At 65.5% G+C, this 14,785-nt stretch overlaps 5 protein-coding genes across 5 annotated transcripts in view; 2 read left to right on the plus strand and 3 right to left on the minus strand.

The window, feature by feature from the left end:
* Positions 1 to 3,096, minus strand: CHLRE_06g277600v5 (uncharacterized protein). The gene is made up of 7 exons (XM_043063040.1): positions 2,780 to 3,096; positions 2,578 to 2,640; positions 2,381 to 2,455; positions 2,089 to 2,157; positions 1,835 to 1,909; positions 1,540 to 1,614; positions 1 to 1,355 (listed from the first exon to the last, which is right to left on the minus strand). The coding sequence occupies exons 1-7, from the start codon at positions 2,954 to 2,956 to the stop codon at positions 729 to 731; spliced, it is 1,161 nt and encodes a 386-aa protein (XP_042923746.1). The 5' UTR covers positions 2,957 to 3,096; the 3' UTR covers positions 1 to 728.
* Positions 3,097 to 3,150: 54 nt separating this feature from the next.
* On the minus strand, positions 3,151 to 6,706 carry CHLRE_06g277650v5 (uncharacterized protein). The gene is made up of 8 exons (XM_043063041.1): positions 6,227 to 6,706; positions 5,885 to 6,046; positions 5,587 to 5,677; positions 5,114 to 5,231; positions 4,601 to 4,889; positions 4,294 to 4,389; positions 3,941 to 4,031; positions 3,151 to 3,679 (listed from the first exon to the last, which is right to left on the minus strand). Exons 1-8 carry the CDS (start codon positions 6,299 to 6,301, stop codon positions 3,456 to 3,458), a joined length of 1,146 nt encoding a protein of 381 aa, XP_042923747.1. The 5' UTR covers positions 6,302 to 6,706; the 3' UTR covers positions 3,151 to 3,455.
* Positions 6,707 to 6,806: 100 nt separating this feature from the next.
* Positions 6,807 to 10,338, plus strand: CHLRE_06g277700v5 (uncharacterized protein). Its single transcript, XM_022379232.2, has 4 exons — positions 6,807 to 7,045; positions 7,162 to 7,251; positions 7,395 to 7,499; positions 7,757 to 10,338. The coding sequence occupies exons 1-4, from the start codon at positions 6,937 to 6,939 to the stop codon at positions 9,913 to 9,915; spliced, it is 2,463 nt and encodes an 820-aa protein (XP_022234940.2). The 5' UTR covers positions 6,807 to 6,936; the 3' UTR covers positions 9,916 to 10,338.
* A 21-nt stretch (positions 10,339 to 10,359) lies between these two features.
* Positions 10,360 to 13,406, minus strand: CHLRE_06g277750v5 (uncharacterized protein). The gene is made up of 2 exons (XM_043063042.1): positions 13,038 to 13,406; positions 10,360 to 12,971 (listed from the first exon to the last, which is right to left on the minus strand). The coding sequence occupies exons 1-2, from the start codon at positions 13,144 to 13,146 to the stop codon at positions 11,260 to 11,262; spliced, it is 1,821 nt and encodes a 606-aa protein (XP_042923748.1). The 5' UTR covers positions 13,147 to 13,406; the 3' UTR covers positions 10,360 to 11,259.
* Positions 13,407 to 13,536: 130 nt separating this feature from the next.
* Positions 13,537 to 14,785, plus strand: part of CHLRE_06g277801v5 (uncharacterized protein) — a 15,477-nt gene continuing 14,228 nt past the window's right edge. The window contains exons 1-3 of the mRNA XM_043063043.1: positions 13,537 to 13,669; positions 13,764 to 13,916; positions 14,339 to 14,407. Coding sequence (XP_042923749.1) covers positions 13,568 to 13,669; positions 13,764 to 13,916; positions 14,339 to 14,407 — 324 coding nt within the window. The 5' untranslated portion in view covers positions 13,537 to 13,567. The remainder of the gene's footprint in view (positions 13,670 to 13,763; positions 13,917 to 14,338; positions 14,408 to 14,785) is intronic.

The following is a 14,785-nucleotide window of genomic DNA, read 5'->3' on the forward strand; positions in this document are numbered from 1 at the left end:
TTAAAGTGGGATGAATTGTTGGTAGCGATCCCATGCAGTACCTTTGCAGAAGGCAAAATGCGGCGCTCAGCCACTGTGTGCGCCTACACCGGTCTGCATCACAGCCACCACTCCACCAAGACAAGGTTCTCCGGCTTGTACCGCATCACCCTATTCGTGAATTCTTACATGAGCTTCAGATGTCTGCACAATGACCCTCCAATTATGGCGGCTGCGTTGCCCCTGCAACCCTGGATGCTTGCGAGGGAACCAACAAGAGCACTTATGGGCTGTCTCTTTTTTCTAACACCACCAAGCCCAAGCAGTGGTGGTGGTGGACCTCCTGCACCAGCTGCAGCCCACCACTGCTGCAGACCCAATGTATGTAACACTTCTACTTCTGGCCTATACGAGCTCTGATCGGAAAAAGGGTAATCACGCAGCTCAGAGGACACACAAGCCCCCACACGCGCCGTCAGCGCAGCTGCAGCTGCAAAATGATTCAGATCAAGGTAGTAGCCGCGGGCAAGCGGGAGAATTGGTCCCGCGTTACCCGCATGCTCCCAACCTGTTGGGTGTGCGCGGTGTGCCATCTTGCCATGCATCCGGCATCACTGTCGCATGCCAGCAAGCCCTCCCCGCTCTGATGCCTCTTGCTCTCTGTCTACGATACGGTGCCACACACAAAACCTCACACACGCTGCAACGCTGCGCAACTCGAGACGCACTCATACCGCCGTGCCCTGCCGTCAAGCGCGCACAACGCCCGGTGCGTATGCGGCCTCCGCCTCCGCTTGTGGCGTGTCAGTCAGCGCCCCTGGCTGCGGCTGCTGCTGCGCCGCCTGGGCCCCGGCCGGCACCGGCGCAGCTGCCGCAGCCTCGGCTGGTGACTGCTCGCTGTGTCGCGGGCCCTGCGCCGATGGCGCCGGCACCACATTTGACGTGGAAGCAGCAGGCGCAGCGCCAGCCGCTGGGCCGACAGGCTGCTGCGCCGCCCCGCCGGCCACGCCCCCAACCACGCCAACGCCCACACCCGGCTGAGACGGCAGCGACACGCCGAGAGGCAGCCTCCGCAGTGCGGCCGCCGCCGCCAGCCGCGCCGCGGCCTGTGCGTTGATTTCCTGCGCCAGAGCCGCCGTGGCGGGCACGGGGTCCCCGTGTGCCGCGATCCGCGCCCGCACCGCCGCCTGCACGTCCACCGTCATCATCCCGAGCGGCAGCGGCAGCAGACCATCGCCGGCGGGGGCAGCCGCATGTGTGCCCGCCGCCGCCAAGGCCCCTAGCCCGGGTGCTGCTGCCGCTGCAGGCGCGGGCGGCGCCGGCACCGAGACCGGCCGCACGGAGGGCACCGGCTGTTTGAGCTTGTCCGCATACTCCTGCGCGTGACACGGCGTGGTGACGGGAGGGATTCAGTGCCGTCACAGGCATAGCACGGTGTCCGTGCGGGGTCCCGTACTGCCCAGTGCCCAGGTCAGGTCAGGTCAGCGTGAAAGCCATGCGGCAGCCGGGGATTGCAGGGAAGGCGCCACCTATGATGCGCACACGCGTGCTCGCACACACCTCTAGTTTTGACAGCGCCTTGCTGCACAGGTTGTCCTGCCGCTCCACCTGCTCAATCAGCCGGCTGGCCAGGCTCTGTGGAGGGCGAACGAGGCGCCTCGGCCAGGAGCACAGACGCCGACCAGAGACACACACACCAGTGACATCTACATCTCAGCCGCGCTCGCGGCAGTGGCATGCACGCCTCTGAAGGCATGGCTCAGCTATATCAGCATCCAAGGCAGCAAGGCTGGAAGCAGCACGACTTCGATGCAAACGCAGAGGGACGGCATGAGCTGCGGGTTGCAGCACGCACCTTGGCCCGCTCCACGCCCGACGACAGCTCCGGTACCGCATCACCCGCCTGCCGCTGCCGCGCGTCCGCCTGCTCCTGCACATGTCAGTAGGACACGAGTAACAAACGACACGGATAACTGCGGCGCAGGAGCGCACACATACACACAGCAATGGAAATGCCTGTTGACCGGGAATGGCTGCGGCACTGAAGCGTGCCGCGCCGTCGTGCGCTCGTGTGCCCCCAGCAGGCTGCCCGCAGAAGGTGGCTCCTACCTTGGCCTGAGGCGTGGGCGGCGCTCCCAGTGCATCGGGCTGCTCCTTGTTGAGCCGCTGAGACACGTCCTGCAGCGGCACCATGTGTGGGACACCGAGACAGCAGCCACAACGCCCGCATCAGCACCAGTGCGCAGCCCAGCGTCCCGGTGTGTGTTGGCGCATGACAGCAGCCGGCACCACGCACTTACAAGCTGCCTAGGAGCTAAACTGAAGGCGCCCTTTATGCACGTGCGCTTATACAGCGGCGGGATCAAGCCGGGTGCAGTCAGCCCCCAACCTTAGACTCTACCTCCAGCTTCTTCATCGTCCGGTTGCGGATTTCCTCCTGCCGTTCCGCATGCACCACCAGCTTGGCTGCTAAATCCTGTTGAGCCACATAGGTATAGGTGACGGTTGGGGCAGTCGTGCATGTAACAGTGCCTGCTCCGGCATTGCGCAGTGGGAGGGAGCATCACGGCGCTTGGACCCGACGTGACCCCATCTTACCTTGACCTTCTTCACAGAGCTCGCACGGTTGATGCTAGCCTGCTGGATGCGCGCTGCGAGCTCCTGCACTCAGCAAAGCGTGCAGGTAAGCTGCCTCGTTGCAATGGGGCGCGCCGTGCCAGGCAAAACGGCGTTGCTGGCGGGGCGGGAGTTGCGTCGAAGGAGGCCCCCTGAAGTTGGCACCCTGTGCGCGACAACCGACCTGCGCTTTCGTTGCGCTGCTACCGCCAGTATCCACTCGAGGTTCTATTTTGGGTTCCACTCGCTTTGGAGACCCGGTAGCGGGCTTCGGAAGCGGCGGTGCAGGGAAGATGGACTTCGGTCCTGGCGAGCCCACTTGGCGGGGCTTCACGCCCTGGGAAGGGAAAAGTGGCTGCATAGTGGCACTGGAATTACAGACTGCTACAACTGGGTCCTAATCGACAAAATTTCGCCCCAAGTTCACAGTTCCTGGTCAACGGGGCCTAACCCTATTCATGCTCTCAAGGTGCAAATTTATATGCTACGATAGCGCTGTCTATTTCAGACTCTAGCCTAGCTATGCAAAGCGTCTGCCGGTCTGCGCGACACTTGCATTGAAATCCACCCTCGCGATGACAGCCGAGCTGCCCGCCTGAGTGCCTGACCCGCCTCACACTCCTATTCTGAAAAAATAATCAGACACAGTCGCTTGAAAATAGCAAAATTTCATGCAGCGGCAGCGCCTTCCAGCGCCCGCCCTGAGCGCCCGAGCAAGTCACGCGACCTTTCACCGTGGTTGTCCGTGCGGTCCCGTCCCTCCATCTTACAGGGGATCACGTCATATCCACAGCAAGTTACGGGACATCACCCAAACAATTGACACGCGCGAGCGCCCACTCCAACGCTTCCGCGGCCGCTCAGCACCGGTCCGCCGGCATCCTGAAGAAGATGTTGGCGAAGCCGTTTCCGCCATCCTCCGCAGGCGGCGCCGGCTCGCTGGCGCCTGTCCCGTTCCCGCTGTCCTGCTGCACGATATGACACACGTAGGACGCCACCACATCCTGCACGCCGTGGTCCATGGACGCCACCTGCTCCACCGACTGTTGCACGGCGTCACAGAAGTTCTCCAGCGGCAAAATGCCTGCCGAGTAGAGGAGCAGGAGGGGGAGATGGGAGTCACGGGGCGCGCAGTGTTGGCCAATCAATATTTCATGCGGGTACACCGTAGGATTTCAGGGCATGACAGCGCGGCACCAGCGCCGCTGCACTGTGCGTAAAGCGCAGGTGCACACCTCCCGTAAGTCCCGCCCCTCAGCCCACACGCCCACAACTCCCCGGGTGCCGCCGCGCGTGCTTTCTCAGCACGGCCACGCCGGCAACCATTAACGTCCCCGCCACTCACCGAAGGGCTCCTCCATTTGAATGGCTATCTCGTCAATGCCCAGCAACAGGTAGCACAGGATCGCCTCCACCGGCACCACACCCCACGACACCTGCCGCAGCAGCAGCGAGAGAGCGGGGCACAAGTTACGCACGGGAATGACATGGCACAGGTACATGGCATATGAGCATACGGTCACCATTCCAAACATGCGTTTGTGTCTTTGTGGCGCGGGGCTACGGCCCGCTGGTGGCAGGCAGGATCCAGCGCGTTCCTGAAGGGTAATACCGTGATGCATCCAGGCAGGGCAGGCTCCCCGGAAACTTTGGTGCCCTGACTCCGGTGACCCGGTGGTTCTTAATCCCTGCGCGTACCTTGCCCCACAGCGCGATGGGCAGCCACAGCAGCCACAGCACCAGGAACCGGGACGTGTGGCGCGTGTACGACAGCGGGATGGGGTTCCGCAGGATCTGCAAATACACACACAGCCACACACACGCAACCAAACACATACACACACAATGATGTGGGCGGGCCCCACGCTGCTGCTCAAATGCGCCGCATCCGTGCCACTCCCACGAGCCGTCTGCTGGTTTGCTGCCCCGCAGCAAAGCCTGGCATCCCCCCGACACTCCGTCCCTTACCCCACCGTCTCCACGCCAACACCACCCACCCATTCACCTTCTCGCACGCCCCCAGCGCCTGGCTCAACATGTTGACGTCCGCCTCCAGCCGCGCCCGGCTCTGGTCGCTCAGCCGCCCCGCCGCCTCCGCGCTGCGCAGCAGCTCGCTCAGCACGTGCGCCGCCGCCAGCGGCCGGTGCGCCGCCGCCGCCACCAACGGCAGCTCCTCGCCGCGCAGCACGCCCGCCATCTCCAGCCGCACGTCGCCGTGCTCGCGCAGGTGCAGCTTGGACAGGCGCACGAAGGCGATGGTCCAGCGCGCAATGGCATCACGCAGCTCGGAGCAGCTGTGCAGGGGCAGACGGGGAAAGGGAGAGAGGGAGAGAAGGGGAGAGGGGGAGAGGGGGAGAAGCGTGAGGTTGTTGTAACCAGTCACAGCAAGAAACCAGAGACGTGAGGATGCAAACAGGGTTTAGGCAACCGTCCACGCAAGACGGGAGTGGAGTGAATCGCGGTGTGCTGCCGTGCTCCGCACCGGAGCCGCCGCCGCCGCCGCCGCGACAAGGCTCACCTGGACTCGGGCAGTGTGGTCATGACCTGGCGAATGAAGGTGCGGGAGGTGTTGACGATGAGGCCCCACTGCTGCCGCGCGTCCAGCCAGCGCGCGTAGCTGGAGTTGGTGCGGAACACTGCGGGTTGGTGGTGCGGGGGGTTGGGTCGGTGGTGGTAGTTAGGCAGGTGGCGAGACTGGTCCTGGTCGCGGGGGTGGTGGGACAGGGGGTGGGGGAGGGGTGGCCTGCAGGCATGTGTTTGGACAACGAAACGGAAACGAGGCCCTGTGGGCTGCAGCCATGCGGTGTGCCGCGGTGCCGCTACAGCAGACAGCCATATACGGCACTGCCACAAACCAGGCGCAGGCGTGGCACTGGCCTGTAATATGTGATTCGAGGCACGACAACACATTACACACACACATACATACACAAGCATCGCTTCCTCAAGCGTCAGTGTAAGTGGTTAGCTCTAGCCCACCCGGCGACGCACCCAGCATGAGGGACAGCGCGAACGAGGTGAGCTGGAAGGGAGTGTCCGACACGCCCGAGAAGCTGGGCAGCGCGCCCGGCAGCAGGTGGTCCTGAGGGCGGCGGCGGCGGGGGGCAGGGCGTGGGCGGTAGGGCGCAGGCTACATGCAGACCCCGACGGCCTGTTTGCCCTGATACAGCCTGCGCTGCTGCCTGTCTCGCACGGTACACTCCAAGGGTCTTACGTCGACAGTCAGCCTCTCAAACGGCCTCCCAAACGGCCTCCCAAACAGCCTGCCTCCGCCTCCCGCCTCCCGCACCTGCAGCGCCTGCTCGTAGCAGCCCACCGCCACCGCCGTGCCCACCAGCACCGCCAGCGGCCCCAGCAGGTCGCGGAAGAAGTAGGAGCGGAACAGCGTGATGCAGTGCTCTAGGTAGCGCTTGCGGGAGCGGTGGTTGTGCCACGCCTCAAAGTCAAACACCTATGTGTGGGAGACATCGTAAGGTGGTGGGAGCGCCACACCAGATGCCATGTAGGCATCAGGCATGCAGCTGCAGCCAAGACACACCATCTGTGTGCGCGGTGTGCGCCCTACGCAGTCCGGGAGCCCCGCTCAACACCGCCGCACCCCTCAAGACAGCAGCCTGTCACGCCTGCTTACTGCCGGATACACGTCCGCCTCATACACCCGCTCCACCGTCTTCTCCTCGAAGCGCTTCTTCCGCAGGTTGTTCATCACCGCGTCCACGCTCCACAGCCCCCGCCGCGAGACCAGCCGTTGCCCGGGTTCCCGCGCGGCAGGCACAGGCGCCCGGCCCAGCAGCGAGCGCCGTATGGAAAGAGCAGGCCCCGATGCGTGCGTGGGGCTGCTTGGCGAGCTAGATCCAGTGCAGCTAGGTGCTGCTTGGAGGGAGCCGCGCACGGCCGAGAGGGGCTGAGCATGCGCACGCCACGCCTGGGCATGTGTGCGATGAGACCGCCCGGTGCACGGGCAGACTCGGCGCGCGCTGTTAGGCGGCCTCAGAGTGTCTAAGGATGCGGAATGCATTGGCAATCCGACCGGGAACCGCTCCACTGCGGCGTGGACTAGTTCACGGGACTAGTTGGTCTTCGTTGGGTTTCCCGGTGATACCTGTTTGGTTTCGTAAGGCGAAGTATGTTGAAACGAACAATTGAAGGTATGCAAGTACATACAGTATCCAATGCAAGCTGAATGCTCGTAAACTGGCTGCAATCAAGGACTCCTTCTTCTGCAACATGAGGGGCGCACGTTTACAGCCAGGCACACATAAATAATGAACCCGTATACAAATAATGGACGTTTTGTTAAGACAACAATAATGAGGCGCTGAAGCGTCATAGCGCCAAAGAATGGTGGCGATGTGGCAGCCGGCGAACGTAGAGACTTGTCTGCACGTCTTGTCACTATGGCGGTTGGGTTCGGCGCTGCTGGGACCGGCGCTGGAGGGGCAGCAGCGAGGTAGGCAGTACCCTTGTGAGGGGTGCGGTGTCCTCTGCAGCTGGGTGAGCCGCCCCCGACCGCTGCCGCCAGACCTCTTGCATTGAGCACAGTCTGCACTCGGCTCACTCATGCAGAGTTTGGAACTCTGCATCACATCTGCTGCTTGGTGCTCCTGGCAATCCTGGCCTCCCTGCTAGACCGGGCGAACCCGGACTGGTTCAAAGGTGCGGCGTTGACCGGTGGGGTGTTGCTCCTGCGCCTTGGGACCCCTCCGCCGGCCTGCTTCCCCTTACCTTCCAACCGGCTACACGAGCCGAATCAACTCTAACACCGTCAAACTTTCAACTCTTTTAACTCATGCTTATAGGCCATCCGCGGTACACGTTTCGCGCGTGCAGCCAGGCGGGGCTGGCTCAGGGGCTCCTGGCGCTGCCCAGCCTCTCCACCGCCATCGCCGTGGCCACACGATCATGTGAGCAGCCGCGTCAGACCCGGCCACAAGGGCACCAGATTTTAGCAGTGCTGGGCATGGCTCGGGGCCAGCTTGAATCGGACGCCGGGGCTGGGGCAGTGGGCTGGGGCCGTGGACTCAGACTAAAGCTGGTTAAAGCAAAGCTTCATGTGCCATGTAAGTCAACAGTCGGGAGCGTTCAGATCCTGCTGCGGAGGCGTACTCATTTCCTGACGTTGGCACGGGGCCTGCATTCACACCTTTGTCCACGTGTGCAGGGTGGTGGCACCAGGCGGCGCGGCTGCTGGTGCTGTCCTCCTTCCAGGTGCTGTTGTGGTACTCCGCCACGGCGGCCTTCCCGCGCAGCTCGCAGGTGCCACCCACAGCCGCCCATAGCAAGCATGATAGCAACAACGCTGGCAACACCAGCGCCAATAGCAATAGCAGCAGCGGGGCCAGCGGCGCTCGCAGCGGCGGCATGCGGCCGCTGTTCGGCACCCGCCACCGCGGCGCAGGGCCGCTGCTCACCTGGCTGTACCTCTCCGCGGTGGCAGGCGGCGTGCTGGCGGCGGCGGCCAGCGCGGCGCGGCACGGCGCCGCGGCGCCGCCGCCGTCCAGCCCGCGGCTGCTGCTGCCGGGCAGCGTGTTCGCGGCGCCGCGCGACATCACCGCCTCCGCCTGGGTGCTCGGGTTGGCACTGCTGGCCGCCACCGCCCCGGCTCTTGACCAGCTGGCGCGCCGCCTGCCGCGCAGCTTCACGCCGGGGGAGGCGGGCGTGCTGCTGCAGTCGCTGCTGGCGCTGGCGGCGGGCGCGGCGGCGTACCTGGCGGCGGCGGCGCGGCAGGGCGCGGCACACGTGCTGTGGTCGCAGCACGTGACGCAGCCGGACCCGGGCATGCACGTGCCGGCCTTCACGATGCTGGTGCTGTTCTGGGTGCTGGCCATGGCGGGATGCACGGCGGCGGCGGCCATGGGGGGCGCGGCGGCGCCGGCGGCGCCGCCGGCAAGAGGGGAGGGTGATAGCGGCAAGGCGCCGGACGCGGAGCCAGCTGTAGCCGCGGTCGCGGCCGGCGCCGGTGCTATAGGTAGCAGTAGCGGGGGCAAGGGGAGAGGCGGCAGTAGCACTAGTACCGGCGCGGGCGCACCGCCACCTTCGCCGCCATCCGAGCGCGGGCTGCTGCTGCGGCTGGCGGCCGGCGGCGGCGCGGCGCTGAGCTTCCTGATGCTGCTGGACCTGGGGCTGTGGGTGCTGGGCCGCTTCGTGGCCGCCTCCTCGCGGCCGCGCCTGGCCACGCTGGCCTACTGGTTCGGCTGCCTGGCGGTCACGGTGCCGCTCATGTACGCCGTCTCCAAGGCCAGTGCGGCGCGGGAGCAGCAGGCGCGCAGGGACAGGGAGGAGGGGGCCACGGAGGAGGGGGCCAAGGAGGAGGGGGCCAAGGAGGAGGGGGCCAAGGCGGAGGGGCCCGGGCAGCGGGAGGCTGGGCGGCAGGAGGCGGCCGGCAAGGGGATAGCCAATGGCGGCAGCGGCCATGGCGTCAGCGCCAGTAGCAATAACAGCAAGCGCGCCGCCCACAGCGTCGGCAGCAGCGCCGGCAGTGCCTTGTTTAGCAGCAGCAGCAGCAGCGGCTGGCTGTTGCGCGCGCTGGCGGTGCCGCACATCGTGATGCGCAAGGGCTACCACCTGGTGGCCATCCTGCTGTTCCTGCCGGCCTTCGGCTGGGACGTGCGCATGCTGCAGGCCTCCCTGGCCGTGGCTGGCGTCGTGCTGGTGTTCGTGGAGCTGCTGCGCTGCTGCGGCCCGCGCCGGCTGCGGGAGGCCATCGGCGGCTTCATGGCGGACTTTGCCGACGCGCGCGACAGCGGCCCCGTGTACGTGACCCACTTCACGCTGCTGCTGGGCATTGCGGTGCCGGTGTGGCTCAGCGAGAGCGTGTGCGGCGCCGCCGCCGGCGCCATGATGGCGGGGCTGTACGGTCCGGAGGCGGCGGCGCCCATGACCGAGGTGGGGGCGGCGGCGGCGGGGGTGGCGGGGGCAGGGGCGGCGGGAGCGGGGGCAGGGGTGTTGCTGTCGGCGGCGGCGGCGCGGATGCTGCCCAGCTGCCGCACGCTGCTGGGGCTGAGCGGGCTGGTGTCGCTGGGCAGCGGCGACACGGCGGCGGCGTGCGTGGGCTTCCTGCTGGGGCGGCGGCGGCTGTTCCGCGGCGGCAAGAAGACGTGGGAGGGCACGGCCAGCGGCGCGGCGGCCATGCTGGCGAGCTGGCGCGTGGTGGTGTGGTGGATGGACGTGGGCTGGGCCCTGGGCTGGAGCGCGTGGGTCCGACTGGCGGGCGTGACGGCCGGCGTGGCGCTGCTGGAGGCTGTGACCGGGCAGCTGGACAATGTGGTGGTGCCGCTGTACTACCTCACACACCTGGTGCTGCTGGGCACTGGGAACTGAAGGGGCCGGCAGGGGGGTGCGAAGATGTGTACAAGATGTGTACAAGCGGTACAAGATGCACTGAAGACTGCAGACGAAGTCGTTACCAATGAGCGGCCGTCGGGGGCGGGGAGGAGAGGAGAGCGAGGGGCGCCCAGGTGCTGGTGCACATAAGGCCGCATGGGCCGCAGCCCCGCAGGGCGAGCATGCCCATGGGATGGCGGTGAGCCGATGAGCGCGGAGTGCCACGACTGGTCGGTGCGGGGCTGCGGGCACAGGGTTGCTTGCGCGCTGGAGTGCATACATAGGGGACATACTGAGGTGGCGCCGTGGCGGCGCCCACCCAGCCACCGACACTGAATACGACAACTGACAGGCTGCCGAGAGCGATGTGCACGGCCCGCCGTGGGGCCCCGGCCCCTGCGCCGTTTAGGTCTGCAAAAAGCTGCGCAATGTCCAGAGGGCAGCTTCATAGGCTTACACGCCATATAGCCAACGCAACGCCACACAGCCAACGCAACGCCATATAGCCCACGCAACCTGATAATCCCGCAGTATGTATCCCCCCCACAGTGCACGCCCAGCTGTCCCGCCACCACAAAAGATGTGCACGCCCGACAGCAGATGTGCACATCTCTAAGTCTAAGTTGCTCACAAGTCAGCCTGGCAGTACGCCCTCTCCTACTCGGCCGGCAGTATCTCACAGCCACAGCCTCCAATGCCAGGTCAAAACGCACCGCTGTCCGCCCACACATGTATGGTCCAGAAAACCGGAAGGCCTGGCGCATTCATGTCTCGCCAGGAATACCTGTTCACATACTTGCACACTCGCCAGGATCATCTGTTCACATACCTGCTGCAGAGTGCGGAGAGGACCACACAGTCCACGGTTCTACAGCGCCGGGTGCTCGTGATTCGCACCCATCTAACTGGGAGACACGGGGCCACCAGAACCGCACTGCTGTATGCCTTGCAACATGCGCGCAGCCCGCCCCTGCCTCCTGCGCCAAGCCCCGCGCGCAGTCCTTACAGTTCACGCTCAACTATCAACAGCTGCCTCTGCTCCGCACATCCAGGCAGCACATAGAAACAAACAACCACGGCATACAAATCAGGCGTGGTGCCGCAGCCGGTAACGCCGTAATGTTCGCCACACCAACCGCGATGCACGTCCCACCCATTCCTGCGAACCAACGCCACACGCATGGAACGCAGCCCCGGCACGCCAGCACCACCTCAGCTTCTGAGCGCTCACAGAAAGTTCCGTGCTTTGCCTGCACTACGCACTTCGGTAGTCCCTTTTGTATACCGTACCGCACGTGTGACCCCTCTCTCCCCCGCACCCGCCCCGCCAGGCCTTTGGGCTCAGGCCTTCCACACCACCTCCCCGCGCAGCTGGCCGTCCTGCAGGTACTGCGCCCACCACTTTGCGGCATCCCCGCAAGCGGGCACCTTGAAATCGGCCTTCTTTAGACCTCCGATGCCCACAGCTCGCACGCTTGCGCTGAAGTGGAACTCGTAACTTGAGTTGCCCTTGTGCAGGTAGAGGACTACATCATTGCCCGGGAAGGCAGCCCCCGATCTGGACGCCGCCTGCTGTGACAGGGAGGCCGGCACAAGGCACGTCAGGCCAACAACTAACTCGTCACGGCTAGCACGGATGAACGGTCTCCATGCAAAGCCCATCGCGAGGGTCTTGGAGCAGCCGGCAGATAGAACGCGCTCTTCCGCGTGCTGGGTCGCCTCCTCTGCATCCACGCTGAAGGGCCGCGCACCGAGGGGTCGCGCCGGCGGCCGGCGTGGCGCCCGAAGCCCTGCCTCAAAGGCCGCGTGTTCACCTCGCCCGTGTCCCAGCATGGTCGTGCGGTAGTTATCATGCGGTGCGCGGGCATAAGCGCTCAGCCACGCCGCACGCTCCCAGCTCACGCCCAGCCAGCCAACACGCGGCGCCACGAACGAAAGGAACTCGCAGCTGACGTGCGCCCACCGGATGCGGCGCAGAAGCCGTCGCATCGTGTCGCCCTGCGCGGCAGCGGCTGCGTTGGCGGAACGCCACTCCGCCAGCAGCAGCACGACGCTCGCCTCGTCGTCTGTCCCGAAGCCCTCCGACGCCAGCAATGCCTCCAGCGCCGCCGGTGGCAGCATTTTTACCTTGATCAGGGAACCGCCGTCATTCAGAACCGCAAGCGTGTCCTCAAAAGCAAACGCAAGCAGCTCGCCAAGGTATGGGGCAGCCTCCTCTGCCACCGGCCTTGCTGCTGCCCCCCCTGCCGCTGCCGCCCCTGCCCCTGCCGGCGCTGCCGGTCCTGCTGCCAGTCCTGCTGCTGCCGCCGGCGCTGCTGCTGCAGCTGCCGGCGCTGCCGCTGCCAGCCCTGCTTCCACTGCTGCCAGTTCAGATGCGGTCATGCTCTCGCAGTATCGAGCAATGGCACTGCGGCACGAGGTCATCAGGTCGCGCCTCAAGGCGGGGCCCGTGGGGTCGGCGCCGGCGCTGCTGGCCGGCTCAGGCAGCAGCGCACGGCAGGCATGCAGCTCCTCCACGAACGACCTGGCCTGCAGTCCTTTTACGGAGTCCAAGGCGCTTGCGAGCTGGATCAATGAGCTATCACACGCCTCCACGCCGCCCTCAATCGCCAGTCGCATAGCGAGGGGCCGCGCTTGCAGCAGGTCGCGGACGCTGGTGAGCGGAATCTCGCCCGTGTACATGTAACGAAGGAGCGCCTCCGCCAGTCGCCGCTCCGCGGGGCACCACAGGCCCACGTAAAGCTGCACACGCGCAGCCTCGCCCGGCGCTGCACCGCCCTCCACGCGTTGCCGCTTCGCCGGCCGGGCGGCTCCGCCCGCTGCCGCGTCCAGACCACTGCAGGCAGCAGCGGCTGCGGTGCCGCCGCCGCTATGAGGGGCGCTGTCAGCAGCTGCTTCGCCAGCTGCTTCGCTCTTCCAGCGCTCCAGCTCGGCACAGAAGCGCGCCGAGCCATCAGACAGGATCTGGCTGTGGGCGGGCAGGGGGTTGCCCACGAGCACACGGCCGCTCGCGTCGGTGGAGAGGGCGTGCTCCTCGGACACAGAGGCCGTGCCTGCGAGCCAGCACAGGAACTCAGCTCGGGTCAAGAGCATAACACGAGAGCTGGCCCAGTCCTTACCCGTTATGTGTTCAGCAGGAACCGTTTCCAGAAAGAAGTGCACCTGGCAGTCGCTACGCTCATCTGACCCGAACCGCCTCGCAAGCGCATTACGCACTGCTTGCGACATTTGAAATACTGCGAGCGCCGCTCGGCTGGGATAGGGACTGCGCGCGGCGCAGTCGCAAGGAATAAAGCGGACTTCAACGATTAGGCTCCAAAAGCATCGTCAGCGAGAAGAAAGATAAGTATGTAGAGAGAAAGACAGATTGAGCGCAGCAAGTGACGGGCTCACGGGCTGCGAAGGCGCCATTGGTCGCAGCATGACCGCGCAGCACGATGGAGTTTGAGTGCCAAGAGAACTGCGCTTACGCAGATGTAGCAAATCTGGATTTATTCAAATATTGACATCATGTCAAGTAAATGCGCTGTGCCATCTCATTTTGCTATGCCAGCGGTTCAGGCCATCGGTGAAACCTGCGGGGATGCATTGCGCACATAAAGACATATGGTTGCCTCGGATGTGACCGAAGACTCGCACGAAACCGGGCATGTCCACCGCGAAGGTGCCAAAGCATGCGTTCCGCGCGCGAGACCTGCCCTGGGCCGAGCTCGTCAGGGAGCTCGAATTCATCAGCACCTTGAAGCGAAAGGTAAGCGGGGGTGCCTGCCTCGCTACTGGTTAAACGGCAGGGAACTGTGGGGTTCGTGAGTCCCACACCACCCGCACCCACACCACCCACCCAGGCGGCGCGCCTGCACTGGTTCCTCTCCACCCGCATTGTGCGCCAGCCGTCGCCGCCCGGCTACCCGCGCGCCGCCCTGGCGCACGACCTGCACGGGCTGCTGCGGCTGCTGCTGCCCCGCCTGGACGTGGCGCGGGGCGCCTTCGGTGTGAAGGTGCGGGTGTGCGGGTGCGGGTGCGGGTGCGGGTGCGGGTGCGGGTGCGGGTGCGGGTGCGGGTGCGGGTGCGGGTGTGGGTGCGGGTGCAGGTTCGGGTGTGCGGGTGGCGGTAGCGGGTTGCGGGTGCGGGCGCGGGGGGCGGGCGGCGAGTGTCGCGCCACCAGTATTGGGACAGGTGGCGGGGACATGCAAGGCCGACAGGTAGATGTATGGGCGTGACACGTACGCGTGTACGGGCTCGGGTTCGTGCGCGGTTTGGTGTATGTGGCTGAGGCTTCCCCTGCGTCCATCCAGCAGAGCAGGGTGGTCGCCCTTTTGACGTCACTACTGGCTCGTGCATTGCATCAGCAGCAAGTCCCTCTTACTTAACTTGTACCCAACCAATGCAACCCCCGCCCCTTGCTGGCTGGCTGGCGCAGGAGAAGCGGCTGGCTAGCCTGCTGGTGCTGGCACTGGGGGCGTCGGAGCGGGATGCCCGGGCAGTCAAGGTGGGGCGCGCGACTGCTGCGCGAGGCGGCAGCAACAGGCCAGGAGTGCGCCCTGCAGCAGCATTGTGCCCAGCAGCAGCGACCCACATACATACCGCGGCCGCCGCTGTCGCAGGCTCGATTTACCCCAGGCGGCGGCAATAGGCCAATACTGTTGCCAGGAGTGAGCCCAGCAGCAGCATTGCGCCCAGCAGCGCCAGCAGTACCCGCAGTAATGCCGGCAATAGACCAGGAGTGAGCCCAGCAGCAGCATTGTGCCCAGCAGCGACCCACATGCCGCCGCGGCCGCCGCCGCTGTCGCAGGATCAGTTTACCCTGTCCTGGCTGCGTTGCGCTCGTAGGCCTACCGCCGCCGCCGGTACTGTTGCGGTTGCTGTG

Source organism: Chlamydomonas reinhardtii, chromosome 6 (genome assembly GCF_000002595.2).
Source record: "Chlamydomonas reinhardtii strain CC-503 cw92 mt+ chromosome 6, whole genome shotgun sequence".
Taxonomy (NCBI): Eukaryota; Viridiplantae; Chlorophyta; class Chlorophyceae; order Chlamydomonadales; family Chlamydomonadaceae; genus Chlamydomonas; species Chlamydomonas reinhardtii.